Genomic DNA, 27,767 nt, shown 5'->3' with positions numbered 1-27,767 from the left:
GGAGCCGGCGAGCAGCCTAAACTGACAGTTGACAGGTGGAAAACAAAGATGACGGGCTGGTGTTCAGCGTTTTCCTGCTCAAATGAGCGGACTGTTGAAAATAGGAATCGGGGGATTACTTTTCACAAGTAAGATTTAACATTAATGTACTATTGGTTGTATTTTATGAAAATAACATTACCACAGAGTTGAGAAGGAGCAAAGATCTTCAATATTTGTATGTGAAAATCACAAATAAATCTTCTGTGGGATGATGACGCCCCTAAAGGGGTTTGGTTTACAAACTTTCAGCCCCACCTAAAACAAAATTCACCAGCCGCCAGTGATTATGATGCATTCTCATTTTAGGCAAAATATAAGACAATACTTTCTTAACAGTATAATTGTAACCAGGAATAAGTCTTCAAGTAACAATATTCAAATACTAACATTGTTGGGTAAGACAGCATTTGGTTTTATTCTGAATCCAGTGAAAGAGATTGGTGGTTTTAGCTGATATAAAGACTTTCAGGTGTTTATATATGTTTAAGTATTTGGCAGACGCTTTTATCCAAAGCGACATACATAAAAAATACATATATAACAATCACTGTAAACATGATCATTTAAGGGAAGAATGTAATACAAAATATCAATACAAAGTGTCAAGACAGAATACACTCTCTGCTGCTGCAGCAACAGAGATACAGTCTATAAGATATATAGATATCTAATGTATTCATACATTGTTTATGTAGGATATACACATGTATATATAACCTAATCATATTGTTTCTTCAATTTAAAAATAGCTGACCGTTTTTTTCCCCTTTCTCTGGGGATTATATTCCCAGTTTTGATCTCGGACGTCTGGTCACTTATAGCGTATAAGAATATTATATTACTGTTAAGCAAACTATGAATAATAAAACACGCCAAAACATGTGTACTATACGTTGTCATAGCTACACGTATGACAACAAAGCGCGTGAAAATCAGTGGTATTCAGTGAGGTAAGATGAATTAAATGCGCTGACAGTTCATTGCTCCTGCCAAATGAATTGCACTAGTGGAGCGGATCACCACTCCAAGATGGCGGCCCCGCGTCTCGTCTGCGCCTGTAGGCAGTAGCGCTCCATGCTGCGTACCCTTATAAGATGTCTATGGTTATAACGTTAGCAGTGAGTTTACAGCCTCACTGATTTAACTACACAGCAAATAAAAGTCACGTTACTTAGCCAATAAACGTTAGCTTACATTCAAAACTTACCCTTCTTTGTGCATCTTCAAATGTCGAACGAAGTTGGAAGTTGTTACGTCTCCGTCTATAATATTCGAACTGCATGATTTGCATAGGGCTATTCGTTTTTTGTTGACCGAGTCGTAGTTTTAATACCCGAACGAAATTAACTTTGGCATAATTGTTTCTCACTGCCGCATTGTTTGACAATTCTTCTTCATTGGTTGTCCTGCAATTTGATTGGATGAGAGCTGTGTGATGAAAACAGCGTAGATCTAATTTGATTGGCTGTTGTACTGAGAGCACACACGCTGACAGGAACAACACGCTGATAGACAGACGAAGAAAAGGAAAATCACGGAGCGGCGCGCTCCCAAATAACTTTTTAATCTTTGGGTTTTGGGGAAAGTAGCAAGTCATGTCAAGTCAAAAGGCTCAAGTCCAAGTGAAGTCACAAGTCATTGATGTTAAAGTCTAAGTCGAGTTGCAAGTCTCTTTACATTTTGTCAAGTCGAGTCCAAAGTCATCAAATTCATGACTCGAGTCTGACTCGAGTCCAAGTCATGTGACTCGAGTCCACACCTCTGGAGATAAGTCACTTTAAATGTCCATTTCGCATGCTCGACTCTCATTTTCAAGAGGATATAGTATCCGAGGTGGTTTAAAATACAAATCCGTGATTCACAATAGAAAAAGGAGAGAGTACATAGTTCTGTGAGGTCTGGTTGCTAAGTTAGCTTCAATGGCGTCGTTAGCACAGCATTGTTAACCTTCGCCAGCCTGGAAATCATTAACCGTGTATTTACATGTCCACGGTTTAATAGTATTGTTGATTTTCTATCCATCCTTCCAGTCAGAGGTTTATTTATTTTGTTTCTATCTTCATTTGAGAACGATGCTATCGCGCTAGCTCAGTAGCTAAGTGTGTCACCGATGTATTGTCTTGGAGATAAAAGTCACTTTAAATGTCCATTTCGCGTGCTCGACTCTCATTTTCAAGAGGATATAGTATCCGAGGTGGTTTAAAATACAAATCCGTGATTCACAATAGAAAAAGGAGAGAGTACATAGTTCTGTGAGGTCTGGTTGCTAAGTTAGCTTCAATGGCGTCGTTAGCACAGCATTGTTAACCTTCGCCAGCCTGGAAATCATTAACCGTGTATTTACATGTCCACGGTTTAATAGTATTGTTGATTTTCTATCTATCCTTCCAGTCAGAGGTTTATTTATTTTGTTTCTATCTTCATTTGAGAACGATGCTATCGCGCTAGCTCAGTAGCTAAGTGTGTCACCGATGTATTGTCTTGGAGATAAAAGTCACTTTAAATGTCCATTTCGCGTGCTCGACTCTCATTTTCAAGAGGATATAGTATCCGAGGTGGTTTAAAATACAAATCCGTGATCCACAATATAAAAAGGAGAGTGTGGAATCCAATGAGCCAGCTTGTACCTAAGTTACGGTCAGAGCGAAAAAAGATACGTCCATCACTGCCTCTCAAGTCGTTCACTGTAACGTTCCTCATCTACGAATCTTTCATCCTCGCTCAAATTAATGGGGTAATCATCACTTTCTCGGTCCGAATCTCTCTCGCTCCATTGTAAACAATGGGGAATTGTGAGGAATACTACCTCCTGTGACGTCACGCTACTTCCGGTACAGGCAAGGCTTTTTTATATCAGCGAGCAAAAGTTGCGAACTTTATCGTCGATTTTCTCTACTAAATCCTTTCAGCAAAAATATGGCAATATCGCGAAATGATCAAGTATGACACATAGGATGGATCTGCTATTCCCGTTTAAATTAAAAAAAAATCATTTCAGTAGGCCTTTAAAACACTCCACTGTGGGAGCAGTTTGAACATGGAGGGGCAGAGTGTTCCAGAGCTTAGGGTCTCCCCTGGTTTTAAGTCTGGTCTTGGGCACCACGAGCTGGAGCTGGCTCTCGGACCTAAGAACGTGTGCAGGAGTGTAAATTTGGATGAGGTCCGAGATATACTGAGGTGCCAGTCCATGTAAAGCTTTAAAAACAAACAGCAATGTTTTAAAATCAATTCTAAAATGAACAAGGAGCCAGTGCAAACTCTCAAGAATTGGGGTTATATGCTCGCGTTTCCTGGCCCCTGTTAAAAGTCGTGCTGCCGCGTTCTGGACTAACTGCAACCGGGAGAGAGCTTTTTGGCTAATGCCAGCATAAAGTGCATTGCAGTAGTCCAGGCGATTTGAAATAAAAGCATGCACGACTTGTTCAAAAAGGTTAAAAGATAAAAACGGTTTTACCTTTGCTAAAAGACGAAGATGATAAAAACACGATTTTAAAACGGCATTGACTTGTTTGTCGAGTTTAAAATCGCTGTCTATAGTGACGCCAAGGCTGGTGACTTTGGGACGCACATCATTTTGCAATGGTCCCAAGTCAGTGAGGGCCGGACCAAAAACTAAAATTTCCGTTTTCCCTCATTCATTATTAAAACATTCTGGGCTAACCAAGCCTTGACGTCGCATAGACAGTTGAGAAGGGGTGTCAGGGGGCCGTGGCCTTTTGAAATCGGCATATAAATTTGGCAGTCGTCTGCATAAAAGTGATAAGACACTCCATGCCTCTTAAAAATCTCTCCAATCGGGAGGACATATAGAGCGAACAGGATGGGGCCTAGAATGGATCCCTGGGGGACACCACAGTAAAGCGGAGCAGAAGAAGAGGTGGCGTCCCCCAGCCTGACAGAGAAGGACCTCTCTGACAGGTAGGATCTGAACCACTCTAATGCAGTCCCCCTGACACCCACACAGTCTCTCAGGCGGTCTAAAAGAATTGTGTGGTCGACTGTGTCAAAGGCAGCTGTAAGATCTAAAAGCACTAAAATGGCAAAGCTACCAGAATCAGAAATTAAAAGAAATTCATTGAAAATCTTTAAAAGTGCAGATTCAGTACTGTGCAAAGATTTGTATCCAGACTGAAATGGATCTAAAGTGCTATTTTCATCTAAAAAAGGCTGCAGTTGCGCCAAAACACATTTCTCCAAAATGTTTGACACAAAAGGTCATTTAAAAATGGGCCGATAATTTCACAAACTTGTAGGATCAAGACCTGATTTCTTTAATCAAAGGCTCAACAACAGCTCCTTTACAAAAAGAGGGCACACTGCCAGAAATCAAGCTGCTGTTGATGATGTCCCTAACAGACAAGTCAATAGTGTCCCAGATGTCTTTAAAAAAGCGAGGGGGGGACTGGGTCTGTGGGACAGGACGAGGGTTTTAGTTTGTCAACTATTCCTGTAAACTTAGGCATGGACACAGGCTCAAACTGACAAAACACAGCCGAGCACTGAGTGGCCACATTGAAACTCAATGGAGAAAGATTTGCCCGAATAGTAGCAACCTTGTCGTTAAAAAAGGAGATACATATTTCACAAGTTTCACTTGTCATCTCCAGTGAAGTGGCTGGGTTCAGATTAAGAACATAATTTATAGATTTAAAAAGAACACGTGGCTTGCTGACACTATTTGAAATTAAGTCTAACAGATATTTTGTTTTCTCAGCTTTAACCACACTTTGATCATTCCTACAGCTTTCTTTTAAAATGTAATAAGAGACCTCCAAGTGATCCCCTTTCCACTTAGGTTCCGCCCTTCGCCACTCACGCCGAGCTGTGCGCGTGATGTTATTGAGACAAGGCTCCTGTTTTGACTTTGGACGTATAGCTCTGAGGGGCGCTATTCTGTCCAGAAATCAATCTAAGAAAGACGATTTTGTTTGACCACTTGGTTAGAAAATTTCCAATACAAAATGGATCTAGTCTCAGAGGAAACCAATGAGGTGCTTTTGTCTTAAAATACATCATCAACGTATTAATAATAATGATTATTTATGAAAAGTCAATTTCAAATGTTGCCATATATTGCTTCTTAAGTTGGGATCGAAGCACTTCATGGAATCTTCTAGGCTAAATTTTCCTGAGGGAACTCTCCTGAAGGAATCAATAAAGTACTATCTATCTATCTATCTATCTATCTATCTATCTATCTATCTATCTATCTATCTATCTATCTATCTATCTATCTATCTATCTATCTATCTATCTATCTATCTATCTATCTATCTAAAGTGCTGAGTCTGAAAGTGAGACTGAGGCATGAAGATGGCATCACCTGCTGGCTTTGATGCGCGTCCAGTGGTTGTTGTCCACGCGCACCGAAGAGCGCAGCACCACCGGCTTGGAGCCCAGGTCATAGGTCATCTGCACGCGGCCGTCCACGATGGCCAGCGCCAGGTAGTCGGAGCGCTCCACCGCCTTGCCGCTCCACAGCAGCAGGCCGTGTGTCGCCTCCGTGCGCACGCTCAGCTCCAACTTGTTGACCAGCAGAGCTTTCTCACTGCGGGAAGAAGAAACAGAGCTGTAACTACACTAATACATGGATTAACTACACTAATACATGGATTAACTACACTAATACATGGATTAACTACATTAATACATGTATTAACTACAGTAATACATGAATTAACTACACTAATACATGGATTAACTACAGTAATACATACATTAACTACACTAATACATGGATTAACTATGCTAATACATGTACTAACTACAGTAACACATGTATTAACTACACTAATACATGTATTAACTACACTAATACATGGATTAACTATGCTAATACATGTACTAACTACAGTAATACATGTATTAACTACACTAATACATGTATTAACTACACTAATACATGTATTAACTACAGTAATACATGGATTAACTACAGTAATACAAGGATTAACTACAGTAATACATGTATTAACTACAGTAATACATGTATTAACAACAGTAATACATGTATTAATTAAAGTAATACATGAGATCTCATCCACCCCCGGGGCCTTGCCACCGAGGAGCTTTTTAACTACCTCAGTAACCTCAGCCCCAGAAATAGGAGAGCCCACCACAGATTCCCCAGGAACTGCTTCCTCATAGGAAGACGTGTTGGTGGGATTGAGGAGGTCTTCGAAGTATTCCCTCCACCGATCCACAACATCCGCAGTCGAGGTCGCAGAACACCATCCTCACCATACACGGTGTTGACAGTGCACTGCTTCCCCTTCCTGAAGCGGTGGATGGTGGTCCTGAATCGCTTCGAAGCCAACCGGAAGTCGTTTTCCATGGCTTCCCCGAACTCCTCCCATGTCCGAGTTTTTGCCTCCGCGACCGCTGAAGCCGCACACCGCTTGGCCTGTCGGTACCTGTCCGCTGCCTCCGGAGTCCTATGAGCCAAAAGAACCCGATAGGACTCTTTCTTCAGCTTGACGGCATCCCTCAGCGTTGGTGTCCACCAACGGGTTCTAGGATTACCGCCACGGCAGACACCAACCACCTTGCGGCCACAGCTCCAATCAGCCGCCTCGACAATAGAGGTGCGGAACATGGTCCACTCTCACTCAATGTCCAGCACCTCCCTTGTGACATGTTCAAAGTTCTTCCGGAGGTGGGAATTGAAACTCTCTCTGACAGGAGACTCTGCTAGACGTTCCCAGCAGACCCTCATAATGCGTTTGGGCCTGCCAGGTCTGTCCGGCATCCTCCCCCACCATCGCAGCCAACTCACCACCAGGTGGTGATCGGTAGAATGCTCCGCCCCTCTCTTCACGCGAGTGTCCAAAACATGAGGCCGCAAATCCGATGACACAACTACAAAGTTGATCATGGAACTGCGGCTTAGGGTGTCCTGGTGCCAAGTGCACACTTGTACACCCTTGTGTTTGAACATGGTGTTTGTTATGGATAATCTGTGACGAGCACAAAAGTCCAATAATAATCACGCCTCTCCAGGTTTCACTGTCGTTGCCAACATGAGCGTTGAAGTCCCCCAGTAGGACAAGGGAATCACCCGGGGGAACAGTTTCCAGCACTCCCTCGAGTGTATCCAAAAAGGGTGGGTACTCTGAACTGCTGTTTGGTGCGTAAGCACAAACAACAGTCAGGACCCCTTCCCCCCACCCGAAGGCGGAGGGAAGCTACCCTCTCGTCCACTGGGTTGAACTCCAACGTGCAGGCTTTGAGCCGGGGGGCAACAAGAATTACCACCCCAGTCCGTCGCCTCTCACTGCGTGCAACGCCAGTGCGGAAGAGAGTCCAGCCCCTCTCGAGAGAACTGGTTCCAGAGCCCTTCCTGTGCGCCGAAGTGAGTCCGACTATATACAGCCGGAACTTCTCCACCTCGCGCACTAGCTCAGGCTCCTTCCCTCCCAGCGAGGTGACGTTCCACGTCCCAAGAGCTAGCTTATGTAGCCGAGGATCGGACCGCCAAGTGCCCTGCCTTCAGCTTCCGCCCAGCTTACATTGCACCCGACCTCTATGGCCCTTCCTATGAGTGGTAAGCCCATTGGAGGGGGGACCCACGTTGCCTCTTCGGGCTGTGCCCCATGGGGACAGGCCCGGCCACCAGGCGCTTGCCATCGTGCCCCAACTCCGGGCCTGGCTTTGCAGATAGTGTACATGGTGTAGATAGTGTACTTGGTGCATATAGTGTACATGGTGTATATAGTGTAGATAGTGTACCTATCATTGGACGTGTTAGTCAAATGCTACGTTCATGCTAGCAATAGCAACACATTCCTCCAAGGACAGTTCAACACCAAGACAAGTCGAGGACACACAACACTACAAACACGTTTGACACAACACAACAACACACCAGACTACAAACAGAGAGGCTCATGGGACTTTTTGTGGATGCAGGAAGTAGTGGTGTGAAGAAGCAATGAAGTAGTAGTGATAGTAGTGGATGCAGGAAGTAGTGGTGATAGTAGTAGATGCAGAAAGTAGTAGTGATAGTAGTAGATGCAGGAAGTAGTAGTGATTGTAGTAGATACAGGAAGTAGTAGTGATAGTAGTAAATGCAGGAAGTAGTAGTGATAGTAGTAGATAGAGGAAGTAGTAGTGATAGTAGTAGATGCAGGAAGTAGTAGTGATAGTAGTAGATACAGGAAGTAGTAGTGATAGTAGTAGATACAGGAAGTAGTAGTGATAGTAGTAGATGCAGGAAGTAGTAGTGATAGTAATAGATACAGGAAGTAGTAGTGATAGTAGTAGATACAGGAAGTAGTAGTGATAGTAGTAGATACAGGAAGTAGTAGTGATAGTAGTAGATGCAGGAAGTAGTAGTGATAGTAGTAGATGCAGGAAGTAGTAGTGATAGTAGTAGATACAGGAAGTAGTAGTGATAGTAGTAGATGCAGGAAGTAGTAGTGATAGTAGTAGATGCAGGAAGTAGTAGTGATAATAGTAGATACAGGAAGTAGTAGTGATAGCAGTCTATGCAGGAAGTAGTAGTGATAGTAGTAGATGCAGGAAGTAGTAGTGATAGTAGTAGATACAGGAAGTAGTAGGGATAGTAGTAGATACAGGAAGTAGTAGTGATAGTAGTAGATACAGGAAGTAGTAGTGATAGTAGTAGACACAGGAAGTAGTAGTGATAGCAGTCTATGCAGGAAGTAGTAGTGATAGTAGTATATGTAGAAAGTAGTAGTGATAGTAGTAGATGCAGGAAGTTGTAGTGATAGTAGTAGATGCAGAAAGTAGTAGTGATTGTAGTAGATGCAGGAAGTAGTAGTGATTGTAGTAGATACAGGAAGTAGTAGTGATAGTAGTAGATGCAGGAAGTAGTAGTGATAGTAGTAGATGCAGGAAGTAGTAGTGATAGTAGTAGATACAGGAAGTAGTCGTGGTAGTAGTAGATACAGGAAGTAGTAGTGATAGTAGTAGATACAGGAAGTAGTAGTGATAGTAGTAGATGCAGGAAGTAGTAGTGATAGTAGTAGATACAGGAAGTAGTAGTGATAGTAGTAGATGCAGGAAGTAGTAGTGATAGTAATAGATACAGGAAGTAGTAGTGATAGTAGTAGATGCAGGAAGTAGTAGTGATAGTAATAGATGCAGGAAGTAGTAGTGATAGTAGTAGATACAGGAAGTAGTAGTGATGGTAGTGGATACAGGAAGTAGTAGTGATAGTAGTAGATGCAGGAAGTAGTAGTGATAGTAGTTCATACAGGAAGTAGTAGTGATAGTAGTAGATACAGGAAGTAGTAGTGATAGTAATAGATACAGGAAGTAGTAGTGATAGTAGTAGATACAGGAAGTAGTAGTGATAGTAATAGATGCAGGAAGTAGTAGTGATAGTAGTAGATACAGGAAGTAGTAGTGATAGTAGTAGATGCAGGAAGTAGTAGTGATAGTAGTAGATACAGGAAGTAGTGGTGATAGTAGTAGACGGAGGAAGTAGTAGTGATAGTAGTAGATACAGGAAGTAGTAGGGACAGTAGTAGATGCAGGAAGTAGTAGTGATAGTAGTAGATACAGGAAGTAGTAGTGATAGCAGTCTATGCAGGAAGTAGTAGTGATAGTAGTCGTGTTGTCTGAGGCCAGCAGTCATGTGCTTCACCTCAGCAGATCACCTCTCAAAATATCACACAAAAACATGGATTATATTTCTATGTTTATCATCATTTTCATTTTAATGTCAAGTATTTTAGTGAATTTTATTAAAGATGTCAAAAACCATGGATTATATTTCTGTTTATCATCATCTTCATTTTTGTTGTGTATTTTATGAAACATTGTGTCTTGCCTTCAAGCTAGCGTGGTGGCATTTGTGTCGTAATCGGAGGTAGCATGAGTGCTGCCGACACCGGAGAGTTGTGGTTCATTGAGAGGAAAAATGGCTAAAATATTACTGTCAAAAATAAAAAAAACATATAATTAGAAAAAAAAAAAAAGGGACAAGCGGTAGAAAATTAATGGATGGATGATGGCAATTATTTTGCCTGTAGTAAAGCATTGTCATGCTTTGGGGCTGCACGAGTGTGCTGCTGGCACATAGAAACTGCAGTTTATTGACAGGATAGGCATCCAAAAACAATCATTAACATTAAAAAAGTAAAAGTAAAAATTCTAACTCTTATTAATTAAAAAAATATATATTTTCATATTTATTATACTTTAAAGATCTAACTTAAATGTAATTCTGGATTAATTATTTAAAATCGTTATTTTAAATGCTGTGTCTTGGCGACAGTCAAGAATGGCGATTGGTAGTCATGTGCTGCATGAGTGCTGTCTTAAAAATAGGATAGAACAATTGTAATTGATAAAATCTGTCTTAAAAACAGGATAAAACAAATAAAATTAATAAAATCTGGCTTAAAAACAGGATAAAACAATTAAAATGGATAAAATCCGGCTTAAAAACAGGATAACAAAATGCTAATTGATGAAATATATGTTTTCACTATTCATCACAATAATACTAATTGTATTTCAATATATATATATATATATATATATATATATATATATATATATATATATATATATATATATATATATATATTATTATTTTTTTTTTTAAATAAAGAAATATTTTTTATTTATTTAGTATAATTAGTTTCAATCCTGCCTTCGGTCAAGCATGGTGGTTGGTGGTAACGTCACTTTGTCTGGGGCTGCATGAGTGCTGCCAACACTGAAGAGCCGCGGTTCACTACGGGAAACATGTCTTAAAAACAGGACAGCAAAATTATAATTGAGTGTGTATATATATATATATATATATATATATATATATATATATATATATATATATATATATATATATATATATATACATATATTTATACATATATTTATTTGTTTTTATTTAGAATGATTAGTTCCTTCACTCAAACATGGTGGTTGGTTGGTGGTCACTCTGTGGTCACTCTGTGGTAAATGCCTCTTAAAAACCGGGATTGAAAAAATTATACATAGTGTTTTCTCTAAATATTTTTTAAAACGTTTTATTACAATAATGTTGATTGTATTTTTGATATATTTCCGTATAATGATTTAGAATGCTTCGTTCTAGTCTAGTCACGGTCTGGGAGAGCTGCGGTTCAGTGAGGGAAAGATGTCACTGAAATGTCATTTAAATAGGACTATAACATACATTTAAAACTATTTATTCCAATGATAGTTTTTTTCATGTCAATGTTTTTTTTCTTTTCTTCTTGATAATTATGCGTAGTTTCAATGTTTCCGCCATGGGGACGGCTTGACTGCACGAGTGCTGGGGAGCTACAATTCATTGCGGGTCGGTTCTTGTGACATTCATGACCTGAATCTGCTGAGGTGAAAAAAATAAAAATAAATAAATATATATATATATATATATATATATATATATATATATATTTTTTTTTTTTTTCAGTAAAGAGAGAGAGGATAAAAAACTGCTCCAGAGCTCACAGGGACTAAATCTCAAGGCAGCTTCTTGTCACCACTTGGAGGTTTTGGTGAATAAAAACTAGCATGTCGCCACTTGCACTGCAGGGGGCAGCAGAGCAGAGCTAGACAATGAGACCCGGTGAGCGCTTGGCCAGTTTGTCTCAGAAGGAGAGAAGAGAGACCACAAGGAAGGTCTTGGAGAAAAACTCACCTCTGGTCTGAAGGCTTCTTGCCAGACTGGGGACTTGAGGAGACATGGGGGGGGGGGGGGGGGGGGGGGTTAGAGAGTCAAAGCATGCAAGGAGAATGGAAAGAAAAGAGGGTTGTTGTGCCTTTAACGCTGCCATGTTGTGTCTAAGCAGTAAGTTGGATGAAGCGGACACCTTTGTTACTGCATACTTTCTAGTCCTGCCTTGTAGACTTTTTGTAATATGTAACTATAATTATTTGTTTGTATTGACAAATGTCACCTTTTATTGTTCTATGATTTGTACCTATCTCGAACTTGTGTGCTTAAAGGCCTACTGAAATGAATTGTTTTCATTTAAACGGGGATAGCAGATCCATTCTATGTGTCATACTTGATCATTTCGCGATATTGCCATATTTTTGCTGAAAGTATTTAGTAGAGAACATTGACGATAAAGTTCGCAACTTTTGGTCGCTGATAAAAAAAAGCTTTGCGTGTACCGGAAGTAGCGTGACGTCGCAGGTTGAAAGGCTCCTCACATTTCCCCATTGTTTACACCAGCAGCGAGAGCGATTCGGACCGAGAAAGCGACGATTTCCCCATTAATTTGAGCGAGGATGAAAGATTCGTGGATGAGGAACGTGAGAGTGAAGGACTAGAGTGCAGTGCAGGACGTATCTTTTTTCGCTCTGACCGTAACTTAGGTACAAGCTGGCTCATTGGATTCCACACTCTCTCCTTTTTCTATTGTGGATCACAAAATTGTATTTTAAACCACCTCGGATACTATATCCTCTTGAAAATGAGAGTCGAGAACGCGAAATGGACATTCACAGTGACTTTTATCTCCACGACAATACATCGGCGAAGCTCTTTAGCTACGGAGCTAACGCGATAGCATCGGGATTAAATGCAGATAGAAACAAAAGAAATAAACCCCTGACTGGAAGGATAGACATAAAATCAACAATACTATTAAACCATAGACCTGTAACTACACGGTTAATACTTTCCAGCCTGGCGAAGCTTAAAAATGCTGTTGCTAACGACGCCATTGAAGCTAACTTAGCAACCGGACCTCACAGAGCTATGCTAAAAACATTAGCTATCCACCTACGCCAGCCAGCCCTCATCTGCTCATCAACACCCGTGCTCACCTGCGTTCCAGCGATCGACGGAGCAACGAAAGACTTCACCCGATCATAGATGCGGTCGGCGGCCCGGAGACGGAGGAAGTCAAGGTGAGGTCGGCGGCTAGCGCGTCTGCTATCTATCTCAAAGTCCTCCTGCTTGTGTTGCTGGAACCAGCCACTAATACACCGATCCCACCTACAACTTTCTTCTTTGCAGTCTCCATTGTTCATTAAACAAATTGCAAAAGATTCATCAACACAGATGTCCAGAATACTGTGGAATTATGAGATGAAAACAGAGCTTTTTGTATTGGATTCAATGGTGTCCGAATACTTCCGTTTCAACGATTGACGTCACGCTCATACGTCATCATACATAGACGTGTTCAACCGGAAGTTTAGCGGGAAATTTAAAATTGCACTTTATAAGTTAACCCGGCCGTATTGGCATGTGTTGCAATGTTAAGATTTCATCATTGATATATAAACTATCAGACTGCGTGGTCGGTAGTAGTGGGTTTCAGTAGGCCTTTACTGTTGTGTAGCTGCTTGCTGATAGTAGCCCAGCATGTTTACCTTTTGTAATTGACTTTAGTGGAATAGAGGAAATAGTGTCTATATTGGAGGACATTTAGATGTCAACTGTTTGTACAAAACTCTGCTTGTATCGCACATGATATCACAAACAAGTAAACACTCTGCTTGTATCGCACATGATATCACACACAAGTAAACACACTGCAGGACTGTTTGTACCACACATGATATCACACACAAGTAAACACACTGCATGACTGCTTGTATTGCACATGATATCACACACAAGCAAACACTCTGCAGGACTGCTTGTATTGCACATGATATCACACAAGTAAACACTGCTTATATCGCCTATGGTATCACACACAAAAGTAAACACACTTCAGGACTGTTTGTATCGCACATGATATCACACACAAGTAAACACTCTGCAGGACTGCTTGTATTGCACATGGTATCACACACAAGTAAACACTCTGCAGGACTGCTTGTATTGCACATGATAGTACACACAAGTAAACCCTCTGCTTGTATCGCACATTATATCACACACAAGTAAACACTCTGCAAGACTGCTTTGCTTGTATTGCACATGATCGCACACACAGTTAAACACTCTGCTTGTATCGCACATGATATCACACACAAGTAAACACGCTGCAGAACTGCTTGTATCACACATGATATCACACACAAGTAAACACTGTTAGACTGTTTGTATTGCACATGATATCGCACATTAAGTAAACACTCTGCAGGACTGCTTGTATCACACATGATATCACACACAAGTAAACACTCTGCATGACTGCTTGTATTGCACATGATATCACACCCAAGTAAACACTCTGCAGGACTGCTTGTATTGCACATGATATCACACAAGTAAACACTGCTTATATCGCCTATGGTATCACACACAAAAGTAAACACTGCAGGACTGTTTGTATCGCACATGATATCACACACAAGTAAACACTCTGCAGGACTGCTTGTATTGCACATGATATCACACACAAGTAAACACTCTGCAGGACTGCTTGTATTGAACATGATAGCCCACACAAGTAAACACTCTGCTTGTATCGCACATTATATCACACACAAGTAAACACTCTGCAAGACTGCTTGTATTGCACATGATGGCACACACAGGTCAACACTCTGCTTGTATCGCACATGATATCACACACAAGTAAACACGCTGCAGAACTGCTTGTATCACACATGACATCGCACGCAAGTGAACACGCTGCAGGACTGCTTGTATCGCACATGATATCACACACAAGTAAACACGCTGCAGGACTGCTTGTATCACACATGAGATCACACACAAGTAAATACTGCTGAACTGTTTGTATCGCACATGATATTGCACACAAGTAAACACGCTGCGGGACTGCTTGTATCGCACATGATATCACACACAAGTAAACACGCTGCGGAACTGCTTGTATCGCACATGATATTACACATTTTACATGCAAGGTGATATTGTTTGATTCTTGTTTCGTTTTTTTGACCGATATCAGATCAGGACAGCACCACTAAAACATGTTTAAACAGCATCAAGACTCACTATTGAGTCACTTACTTTATATTTCATATTATTTTTTCATTTAGTTCAATATGAAGCTTTTCTTCATTAGAAAAGCTTTTTTGACACTGAATTTTTGTGTTTGAATTTTGTGATATCATTTTTTTTACATCAAATTATGCAGACAATTTTATTGAATAACATTGTGCAAAAAATGTATTCAGTGCATAAAAATGGGTAAAAAAAATCAGTGCACAATGATTCAGAGTAATAAAAATTAAGTGCAGAAAAAATCAGTGTAAAAAACATTCTCTTCAAAATAATTGAGTGCAAAAAAAATCTGTGCAGAAAAATTTAGCGCCAAAAAAATGAGTGAATAAAAATTCAGTGTAAGAAAAAAATTATGTGTATGTGTAAAGAATTAGGTGCAAAAAAAATTGTGTATAAAATTCAGTGCAAAAAAATCAGTGTAGAAAAATTCACCGCAAAAAAAATCAGTTCAGAAAAATTTTGTGTATAAAATTGACCTACTCAGTGGCCTAGTGGTCGGTAGGTTGTGAGTTCAAACCCCGGCCGAGTCATACCAAAGACTATAAAAAATTGGACCCATTACCTCCCTGCTTGGCACTCAGCATCAAGGGTTGGAATTGGGGGTTAAATCACCAAAAATGATTCCCGGGCGCGGCACCGCTGCTGCCCACTGCTCCCCTCACCTCCCAGGGGGTGAACAAGGGGATGAGTCAAATGTAGAGGAACAATTTCACCACACCTAGTGTGTGTGTGACAATCATTGGTACTTTAACTTTAGTGTAAACAAAATCAGTGTAAAATAATCAGTATACAACAATTTAGTGCCAAAAAAATTAGTGTATAAAAATTCACTGCAAAAAATTCAGTCCAGAAAAATTAAGTGAACAAAATTTTGTGTAAAAAAAATCAGAGTAAAATAATCAGAATGGAACAATGTAGTGCAAAAAAAATGTGTGTATACAAACTCAGTGTTATAAAATCAGTGCAAAACAAATTTGGTGCCAAAAAATTCAGTGCAAAAAAATGTTGTGTAGGAAAATTAAGTATATATATTATATATATAATTTACCCAAAGTGAATCATGACAAATCTGCACTTAATGAATTTTAAAACAAATATTTTTTTCAAACACACACTATTTGCTGACACATTTTAATTCAATAATGATTTAAAATAAAAAAAATCAGTGACATAAAATGAGTTTTTAAAAACAACTTTGTTAATAAAGACAAAGTATATTAGCATTTAGCTACGTTGCCACATGATCAAACATGTTTTTATTAGCCAATCAAAGGAGTGGATAGAAATGATACCAGCGCCGTAAGAGTAGAGTCCGATACGGATATGATCAATCATAAAAAAATTACAGGTCTGCCATTAAAGGATGCTGGTAGCATTAGCGCTAAATGAGACTTATTTTTTCTTAACTTAACTTTGAAAATGGATTTGTTTTCGCCACAGAATGAAATGACGTTAAACTCACGCTGGAAAACTTGGGACAGTGTGGCCCTCAGGGGACACTGCACTGACATGCTAACTGTTCTTCTGCTAAAGTTAGCATACTATCTTTTTTGGAGAATTTTGCAGGTGTACACCTCAGTGTCACATATTGTGTTACTTCATGCATGCTAATGTTGACATGCTAATGCTAGTATGGTAGCCTTTTATCTCATTTTACAGCTACACACCCAACGGTCATATATTTTGTTACTTGACTCTATCTTGCTAGCATGCTAATGTTACCATGCTAACGTTTCCAGCTAATTTCACAGATGTACACCTCAGAGCTACCGCATGCATGCTAACTGTTAGCATGCTAACATTAACATGATGTCTAGTTTTGCTTATTTTTTGCTCATTTTGCAGTATAGACCTAACAGCTGTATATTTTGTTACTTGACGCTGTCTGGTTAGCATGCTAACGGTTAGCATTGCCGTTTGGCTTTTCAGCATTCGCACGGTTTTTCTACTGAAATTTCCTGGTTGAGATTAGCCAGAATGAAGATAAGTAAAAGGCCTGATGTAAACCCGGGCTAAGGAGTAATGAACAACTCATATTTTCTTGTTTGTTTATGACACATGCATAACAATGTTACACAGTCTCCTCTTGGCAAAATGCTGACCATGCACTTTCATGCTTCTTCCCACTGCGGCACATAACACATGGATATGGACTCGGGGCGTCACGTCCGATACTGGAGCCTTAAGTATTGATCCCATACTATATCAGCAGGAATCATTCATACTTGTGTTATTGAGTAGTGTTAGACAAGGTTTGATCAAGTGAAATGAGTCAAACAGTTATGAAAAATGCTAACATATTTATTATTAACCGTCTGGAATGGACTTATACTGTCTTTAAGTTGAAGTAGAGTGGTATTTTAAATTTTTTGGGGTGACACAGAGTGACCACATTCATTCGTGACATAGTAGGTTGAATGATGCGGACACGTTTGTTACCGAATCTTCAGGCACTTAACGATTCGATTCCTGGGGTGACGAGTCGATTCAGAATGGATGAAAGTATCATTTGGTGTCATAAATAGAATCAAACTTTGTCAAATAACGTTAAAAAAGCTCCTTCTGGAGACGGCCTAAAAATAAAATTTTTAAAAGTTAAGTCATATCAAGAATTAAAAAATGATTTTTTTTTTATTGTAATTTTGTTTGAATCCATTTTTGAAAAATATAAATGTATTTAGAATCGGAATGAATACAAATCGGGATTCGGATCTGAATTGACTTTTTTGTGCTCCGCTTTGATTTTATATGTAAAAACATTTTTTTTATGAAAAAATAAAATTAAGAACAATTGTAATTAAAGAAAATCTTTCAAATGTATTTTAAAAGAGTTAAATATAATAACAATTTTATTATTATACAATAATGGTTGCATAGAGAGGTCCGAAAAGTATATTTCTGTAAAAAAAAGAAAAAAAAAAGAAAGAAAAAAAAGTTTGTATATGTATATATATATGTATTCATATATATATATATATATATATATATATATATATATACATGTATACACACATATATGTACATAAACATATATATACTGTATATATTTATATATATATATATATATATATATATATATATATATATATATATATATATATATATATATATATATATATATATATATATATATATATATATATATACAATACTTCATATTTTATATCCATTTTTGAAAATTAAGAATCGATTTAGAATCAGAATAAAAAAGAATCGCAATTTGGATGTGAGTTTTTTTTTTTTTTGTGAACACCTTTAATTTAATATGCTTAAAACATTATCCAAAACAATTAAATTAAGAAAAAATGTAATTAAAAACATATTTTACATTTTATTTGAAAAATGTTGAATAATGATAATACAAATGTGTATTTATATTATTAAAGTGATTAGAAAAGCTCCTTCTGGTTGCATAGAGAGGTCCTAAAACCTCCTTTTAAAAGTACATTACTGTAATATATATATATATATATATATATATATATATATATATATATATATATATATATATATATATATATATATATATATATATATATATATATATATATATTTATCATTTATATATATATACATATATAAATAGCTTGTGTGCTTAGCTGTTGTGTAGCTGCTAGCTCCTAGTAGCTAGGGACATTTTCCATACACGCCGATATCATCTGATACTTGCTGATATCACAGCGATATCAGTATCGGACCGGACACCCCAAATATGGACTTGATGGATGATGGACAGTTAGGATGATTATTGTCTGCTATTGTGTGGCCTATCAAGGGAGAGAGTTAGTTGTGTTTGATTGACAGCTGTGGTCTACTTACTCTGGAATCTCATTGGTCAGTTGGCTTGTGTGCAGAAGGAAGACAGCACGTCAGACACACAAACAACACAAACACAAACAACACACCTAGACACAACATAAACAACACACATAGACACAGACATTTTGGACTGCTTGGTGGGAGCTTCTACTTTTATACAATTCATAAACACACTAAAATACTTCTATAGCAAGTAGAATTGATAAAAAAAACAGTAAAAAACATTTTTTAAAGAAAGTAGAATTCATAAAACACACATAAAAATACTATAATGTCAAATATAATTCATAAAAAACACTAAAACAATACTATTAGATCAAGTAGAATTCATAAAAAACACTAAATAATACTTTAATGTCAAGTAAAAGTCATAAAAAACCTCAAAAAAATACTTTTAAATTAAGTAAAATTCATAAAAAACACAAAAAATACTTTTAAATCAAGTATAATTAATAAAAACACTAAAAATACCTTTATGTCAAGTATAATTTTATAAAAAACACACAAAAAAACTATTACATCAGGTATGATTCATAAAAACCCCCACTAAAGAATACGTTCATATTAAGTATAATTCATAAAAACAGTAAAAAATAATTTTATATAAAATATAATTCATAAAACACACTAAAAATACTCTTATAGCAAGTACAATTAATAAAAAACACTAAAAAATAATTTTATGTCAATCATAATCCATAAAAAACACAAACAAATACTTTTATGTCAAATATAATTGATTAAAAAACACTAAAAAATACTCTTATATCAGGTATAATTAATTAAAACAACACTAAAAAATACTTTTATATAATGTATAATTAATTAAAAACACAAACAAATACTTAAATGTCAAGGTTAATTTTAAAAAAACACCAAAAAATACTATAAGACAAGTATGATCAATAAAAAACTATTAATAATACTATCATATCAAGTATAATTCATGAAAAAAACACTAAAAAATACTATCATATCAAGTATAATTAATAAAAAAAACACTAAAAAATACGATATGCTCGAGTATAATTCATAAAAAAACACTAAAAAATACTATTAGATCAAGTATGGTCAATAAAAAACAATTAATAATACTATCATATCAAGTATAATTAATGAAAAAACACTAAAAAATACTATTATACCAAGTATAATTCATAACAAACACCAACAATACTATTATAGCAAGTATAATTCATAAAAAAACACTAAAAAACATTATTATATCATGTAGAATTCATAGAAAAGACTCAATAAAAAAATAACTACTGTTAGTCATGTATAATTAATATAAAACACTAGAAATACTTTTATATCAAGTATGATTCATTAAAAACTTAAAACATATATAAAGTATACTTCATAAAACACTAAAAATATACTATTATATCAGGTATAATTAATAAAAAACACAAATAAAATACAAAAACATCTACTATATCAAGTACAATTCATAAAAAAACAAAAAAATAATTAAAAAACACAACTATCATATCAAGTGTAAGTCATAAAAGCACTAAAAATAATGTTTTTTTTAGTAAAATTAATTAAAAAAAAAAAAAAAAGATTATATTAAGTATAATTTATAAAAAAACAAAAAAATAATTGTATACAAAGTATAATTCATAAAACAACTATTATATCAAGTATACTTCATAAAAAATAACATCATAAAAGAAAAGCTACATCATACTAAAGAAAACAATAACTAAATAGAGGTAATAAGTGGACAAATGGCAGTGTTTACATTTACTAACTTTTATATGAATAGTGGTATATATATAGATTTGTGTAATGGAATGTATGTCATGACATTTTGTTGAAGAAATGAAACACTTTTTGTCATGAAAAAATTTGTAGTTAAAAAAATAATTGCCTAATTAAATCATCAAACCACTGAACACAAACTGTCTTGAAATTTCTCACACAGCTGGATGCGCTCCACAAAACAATTGGGGTGTTTGGTCAAATGGCCGGAGAACTTGGCACGCCCCTCTGACCACAACCCTTAGGGGGCGCCACACGCTGCAAAATGTCAGCTAGCACAGGGCAACACTGGGATTGTGTCGCTAACTAGCAAAGATGCGCTAAAGCAGGGGTGCCCAAAATGTTTTTCTCAAATCATAGGATGCCGGGGCCATTTTGCTAGTTTTCACTGGAAATAAATAGATTTTGGTCAAAATTTTGTGTTAATGCTAAAGCGCCAAAGCTGAACTGACATGCTAACAGTACTATGCTAACAATAGGATGATTAGTAAAATAGTATAATATTAAAATATATGACAATGAGGTCTTAAATTAGCTCAAAAAGCTAACATGCTAACAGTACTATGCTAACAATAGGATGATTACAATAATAGTAAAATATTAAAATATATGACACTGAGGTCTTAAATTAGCTCAAAAAAGCTAACATGCTAACAGTATTATCAATCATTCAATCAATGTTTATTTATATAGCCCTAAATCACAAGTGTCTCAAAGGGCTTTATGCTAACCATAGGATGATTACAAAAACAGTAGAATATAAAAATATATGACACTGAGGTCTTAAATCAGCTAAAAAAAACTAACATGCTAACAGTAATATGCTAACAATAGGATGATTAGTAAAATAGTGGAATATTAAAATATATGACACTGAGGTCTTAATTTAGCTCAAAAAAGCTAACATGCTAACAGTACTATGCTAACAATAGGATAATTACAAAAATAGTAGAATATTAAAATATATGACATGAGGTCTTAAATTAGCTCAAAAAAGCTAACATGCTAACAGTACTATGCTAACAATAGGATGATTACAGTAATAGTATAATATTAAAATATATGATACTGAGGTCTTAAATTAGCTTCAAAATGATAGCACATTAGCATGCTAAAATACTAACTGTAGCATGTGTCAAGCACCAACATGAATGACTCTGTGATGTATACCTGAAAAATGTGTTAAAAATGCTAGCATGGTAATGTTAGCATACATCAAGAATCCAAACACGACCCTGGTGAAAACCTACAAAATGAGCTGAAAAAGCTAGCTTACTAACATGAGCATGCTAACATGTAGCAATTGTCGAGTAACACAATAGTTGACGCTCAAATGTATACTAGCCAAATTAGCCCCAAAAAAGCTAGCATGGTAATATTGGAATGCTAACAATCGGAATCCGCAAATGGCCCCTGGGCCGCACTTTGGACACCCCTGCGCTAAAGCAAGGACGATTAGCCCGCAGCTTGTTTATTTGCAGCCTGATGATGTCATCACAGATTACTAAAGGAGGCGGAGTTTGTCTGGAGGGGGAGGAGGAGGGTCTTACCTCCTGGTGACGGCGTTGTGGTACTCGATGAAGGTGCGGCCGTCAAAGGCGATGGCCTCCGTCTCCGTGCCGGCAGACTTCTCGTAAATGGCTGGCGGAGGAAGATGACGATGGGTTAGTGGATCCATGAGACTTTTGCAATTAGCATAGAGAGGACAGGCGGACATGTTGGATAGGGTTAACGGCACACTTTTGTAGGACAGCCTTTTACTACACGCCATGATTTATCACCACTGCACACCTTTCAGATCAACTATATATATATATATATATATATATATATATATATATATATATATATATATATATATACACATACATATGTATATATACACATATACACATATATATATGTTTATATACACATATGTATATATATGTATTTATATATAAATATACATATATATGTTTATATACATATATATGTATATACACATATATATATATATGTGTATATACATATACCGTATATGTATACATACATTTATATACATATATGTATATATACATATATATCGTCAATATATATACTGTATACTAGTGTTGTAACGATACCAATATTTTCGTACCGGTACTAAAATCATTTCGATATTTTTCGGTACTTTTCGGTACTTTTCAAAATAAAGGGGACCACAAAAAATGTCATTATTGTCTTTATTTTAACAAAAAATCTTAGGGTACATGAAACATATGTTTATTATTGTAATTTAGTCCTTAAAAAAAATAGTGAACATAGTAGACAACTTGTCTTTTAATAGTAAGTAAACAAACAAAGACTCCTAATTAGTCTGCTGACGTATGCAGTAACATATTGTATCATTTATCTACCTATTATTTTGTTTACATTATGAGAGACAAACTGTAAAAATGTATTATTAATCTACTTGTCAATTTAATGTTAATATGTGCTTATTTTCTGTTCCAACATGTTCTATCTACACTTCTGTTAAAATGTAATCATCACTTATTCTTCTCTTATTTGATACTTTACATTAGTTTTGGATGATACCACAAATTTAGGTATCGATCCAATACCAAGTAGTTACAGGATCATACATTGGTCATATTCAAAGTCCTCATGTGTCCAGGGACGTATTTACTGACTTTATAAACATAATATACATTTGAAAAAAACGAAAGAAGATTTTGTGATGCAAAAAAATATCGACGTAATCATAGTAGTATCGACTAGATACACCCCTGTACTTGGTATCATTACAGTGGATGTCAGGTGTAGATCCACCAATGGTATTTGTTTATAATGTAGCGTCCCGTAAAGGTTGGTGCTGCAGGGAATTCTGGGAATTTGTTCTGTTGTGTTTATGTTGTGTTGCGGTGCAAATAATCTCCCAAAATGTGTTTGTCATTGTTGTTTAGTGTGGTTTCACTGTATGGCACATATTTATGACATTTTATGACAGTGTACCGGGACGGGTACGTTTCAGAGACGTTATAGTACCGTAAATGATTCATTCATTAGTATCGCGGTACTATACTAATACGACATATATACATATATATATATATATATATATATATATATATATATATATATATATATATATATATATATATATATATATATATATATATATATATATATATAAATATATATATTTATATATATATATATATATATATATATATATATATATATATATATATATATATATATATATATATATATATATATATATATATATATATATATATATATGTGGTATTAGTATAGTACCGCAATATATATATATATATATATATATATATATATATATATATATATATATATATATATATGTGGTATTAGTATAGTACCGCGTATGTATGTATGTATATATGTATGTATATATATATATATATATATATATATATATATATATATATATATATATATATATATATATATATATACATACATATATATATACATATATATATATATATATATATATATATATATATATATATATATATATATATATATATATATATATATATATATATATATATATATATATATATATATATATATATATATATATATACATATATTACTTCACATATTTAATTTTAATGTAATTTTCAACAGAATTATGCAATATACAACAATTTATTAATGACAGTACTAACAAGAATATAACTTCTGAGTATTATTTGCAAGTATGGATCTGTTTCCGCTCGTCCTTGGTTTGTTGCCGTTGTCATGAGTCCAATGTGCCGGTCTTGTCTTTTGTTGTGCCCTAAAAAGTGTAAACACTGCAAGTATTGTACTTATTACACCCACCCCCTGTTTGATTGCAACGCGCGTTCTCATTCACTAACACACTAAAATGGCTAATGCTAATCAGTAGCATGCCTAGGGCGTATCCCATGTAAATTAGCATTGAGCTAGCACATTTGTTTTAATGCATTTCTTTCATTTTGGAACGCCTCATAGAAGTTATTTTGTATTTCATGTAAGTTATATGGACTTATTTGATTCATCTAGGTGTACTTTTATAGAGTTTTGAAGTCAAAAAACAAATCTAAAACCCAAACCATTTCAAATACTCATAAAAATGTTAAAAACGTAATCATCATAAAAAAAAAGACAATGGCACACTGGTAACTTGAGCCAAAATGGCCGCCATCTTCCTCGCATGTGCTCTCTCCCAGCCAATCAGTGCACAGTCATGAGGATGGTGTACGTACTGTTCTGGCAATGTCCGCCGGAGTAGCCGCTGAGACACACGCACTCGTACGTGTCCATCTGCGGGCTGCAGCGCCCGCCATTGTGGCACGGCGCCCTGGCACACGGGTGCTGCTGGGACATGAGCAGGTTCTGGGAGCGCAGGGCGTTCTCCTCTCGCAGGATGGGCGTGCCCATTAGAAGGATCTGGCGGAGAAAAGATGGATTCATGTCTCATCGAAGCGGCCATTTTGTGTCAAAACTTTAATTCGTCGCCCATTTTGTTTTGAAAGCCATGGCAACAACTACAAAGATACACCAAATAACACAATAATTATTCATGTTTGCAATAAAACACCAGCATATAATACTAGTCAAAGATCCTCTATATAACAGGAACATTGTTCTATTTTTAAGGACTTGATGCAAAAAAAACTAATCAAATATCCTCTATATGACAGGAACATTGTGCTATAACTTGATGCAAACACCCTCAAAGATCCTCTATATGACAGAAACATTGTGCTATAACTTGATGCAAACACCCTCAAAGATCCTCTATATAAATGATAAATGAGTTATACTTGTATAGTGCTTTTCTACCTTCAAGGTACTCAAAGGTACTCAAAGCGCTTTGACAGTATTTCCACATTCACCCATTCACACACACATTCACACACTGATGGCAGGAGCTGCCATGAAAGGCGCTAACCAGCACCCATCAGGAGCAAGGGTGAAGTGTCTTGCCCAAGGACACAACGGACGTGACTAGGATGGTAGAAGGTGGGGATTGAACCCCAGTAACCAGCAACCCTCCGATTGCTGGCACGGCTACTCTACCAACTTCGCCACGCCGTCCCCAGAAAATGATGCAAAAACGCTAGTCAAAGATCCTCTATATGACAGGAACATTGTGCTATAACTTGATGCAAACACCCTCAAAGATCCTCTATATGACAGGAACATTGTGCTATAACTTGATGCAAACACCCTCAAAGATCCTCTATATCAGTGGTCCCCAACCACCGGGCCGCGCAAGAAATTAAAAAAAAATATTTTTGTATTTATTTATTTTTATTTTTATTTTTTTTATTAAATCAACATAAAAAAACACAATATATACATTATATATCAATATAGATCAATACAGTCTGGAGGGATACAGTCCGTAAGCATTTTTTATGAAAAAATAAATAAAAATAACCCCCCCCCCCCGGTCCGTGGGAGAAATTTTCAAGCGTTGACCGGTCCCCAGCTACAAAAAGGTTGGGGACCACTGCTCTATATGACAGGAACATTGTGCTATAACTTGATGCAAACACCCTCAAAGATCCTTTATAACACAGGAACATTATGCTATAACTTGATGCAAACACCTTCAAAGATCCTCTATATAACAGGAACATTATGCTATAACTTGATGCAAACACCCTAAAAGATCCTCAATATGACAGGAACATTGTGGTGTAACTTGATGCAAACACCCTCAAAGATCCTTTATATGACAGGAACATTGTGCCATAACTTTATGCAAACACAGCTCAAAGATCCTCTATATGACAAGAGCATTGTGCTATAACTTGATGCAAACACCCTCAAAGAACCTCTATATGACAGGAACATTGTGCTACAACTTGATGCAAACACCCTCAAAGATCCTTTATGTGACAGGAACATTGTGTTATAACTTGATGCAAACACCCTCAAAGATCCTCTATATGACAGGAACATTGTGCTATAACTTGATGTAAACACCCTCACAGATCCTTTATAACACAGGAACATTATGCTATAACTTGATGCAAACACCTTCAAAGAACCTCTATATGACAGGAACATTGTGCTATAACGTGATGCAAACACCCTCAAATATCCTCTATATGACAGGAACATTGTGCTACAACTTGATGCAAACACCCTCAAAGATCCTATATAACTTGATGCAAACACCCTCAAAGATCCTTTATATGACAGGAACATTGTGCCATAACTTTATGCAAACACAGCTCAAAGATCCTCTATATGACAAGAGCATTGTGCTATAACTTGATGCAAACACCCTCAAAGAACCTCTATATGACAGGAACATTGTGCTACAACTTGATGCAAACACCCTCAAATATCCTTTATATGACAGGAACATTGTGCCATAACTTTATGCAAACACAGCTCAAAGATCCTCTATATGACAAGAGCATTGTGCTACAACTTGATGCAAACACCCTCAAATATCCTCTATATGACAGGAACATTGTGCTACAACTTGATGCAAACACCCTCAAAGATCCTATATAACTTGATGCAAACACCCTCAAAGATCTTCTATATGACAGGAACATTGTGCTATAACTTGATGCAAACACCCTCAAAGATCCTTTATGTGACAGGAACATTGTGTTATAACTTGATGCAAACACCCTCAAAGATCCTCTATATAACAGGAACATTGTGCTATAACTTGATGTAAACACCCTCAAAGATCCTTTATAACACAGGAACATTATGCTATAACTTGATGCAAACACCTTCAAAGAACCTCTATATGACAGGAACATTGTGCTATAACGTGATGCAAACACCCTCAAATATCCTCTATATGACAGGAACATTGTGCTACAACTTGATGCAAACACCCTCAAAGATCCTATATAACTTGATGCAAACACCCTCAAAGATCTTCTATATGACAGGAACATTGTGCTATAACTTGATGCAAACACCCTCAAAGATCCTCTATATAACAGGAACGTTATGCTACAACTTGATGCAAACACCCTCAAAGATCCTTTATGTGACAGGAACATTGTGTTATAACTTGATGCAAACACCCTCAAAGATCCTCTATATCAGTGGTCCCCAACCACCGGGCCGCGCAAGAAATTAAAAAAAAATATTTTTGTATTTATTTATTTTTATTTTTATTTTTTTATTAAATCAACATAAAAAAACACAATATATACATTATATATCAATATAGATCAATACAGTCTGGAGGGATACAGTCCGTAAGCATTTTTTATGAAAAAATAAATAAACC

General features: G+C 36.4%; 1 protein-coding gene across 10 annotated transcripts in view; it reads right to left on the bottom strand.

The window, feature by feature from the left end:
• The window catches only part of agrn (agrin), a 595,247-nt gene that overhangs the window by 14,580 nt on the left and 552,900 nt on the right, over positions 1 to 27,767 (bottom strand). For 5 of the 10 annotated variants that reach the window (XM_062057528.1, XM_062057534.1, XM_062057544.1 and 2 more), the window contains 5 exons: positions 24,754 to 24,937; positions 22,063 to 22,153; positions 18,746 to 18,769; positions 11,684 to 11,716; positions 5,366 to 5,590 (listed from right to left, as the gene is read on the bottom strand). In XM_062057528.1, the coding sequence (XP_061913512.1) occupies positions 5,366 to 5,590; positions 11,684 to 11,716; positions 18,746 to 18,769; positions 22,063 to 22,153; positions 24,754 to 24,937 (557 nt within the window). The remainder of the gene's footprint in view (positions 1 to 5,365; positions 5,591 to 11,683; positions 11,717 to 18,745; positions 18,770 to 22,062; positions 22,154 to 24,753; positions 24,938 to 27,767) is intronic. The other 5 variants (XM_062057542.1, XM_062057543.1, XM_062057545.1 and 2 more) reach the window with 2 other exon arrangements.

Source organism: Entelurus aequoreus, linkage group LG01, assembly GCF_033978785.1.
Source record: "Entelurus aequoreus isolate RoL-2023_Sb linkage group LG01, RoL_Eaeq_v1.1, whole genome shotgun sequence".
Taxonomy (NCBI): Eukaryota; Metazoa; Chordata; class Actinopteri; order Syngnathiformes; family Syngnathidae; genus Entelurus; species Entelurus aequoreus.
Note: the sequence above shows the minus strand (reverse complement) of the source record. Positions and strands in the feature narration are given on the sequence as shown.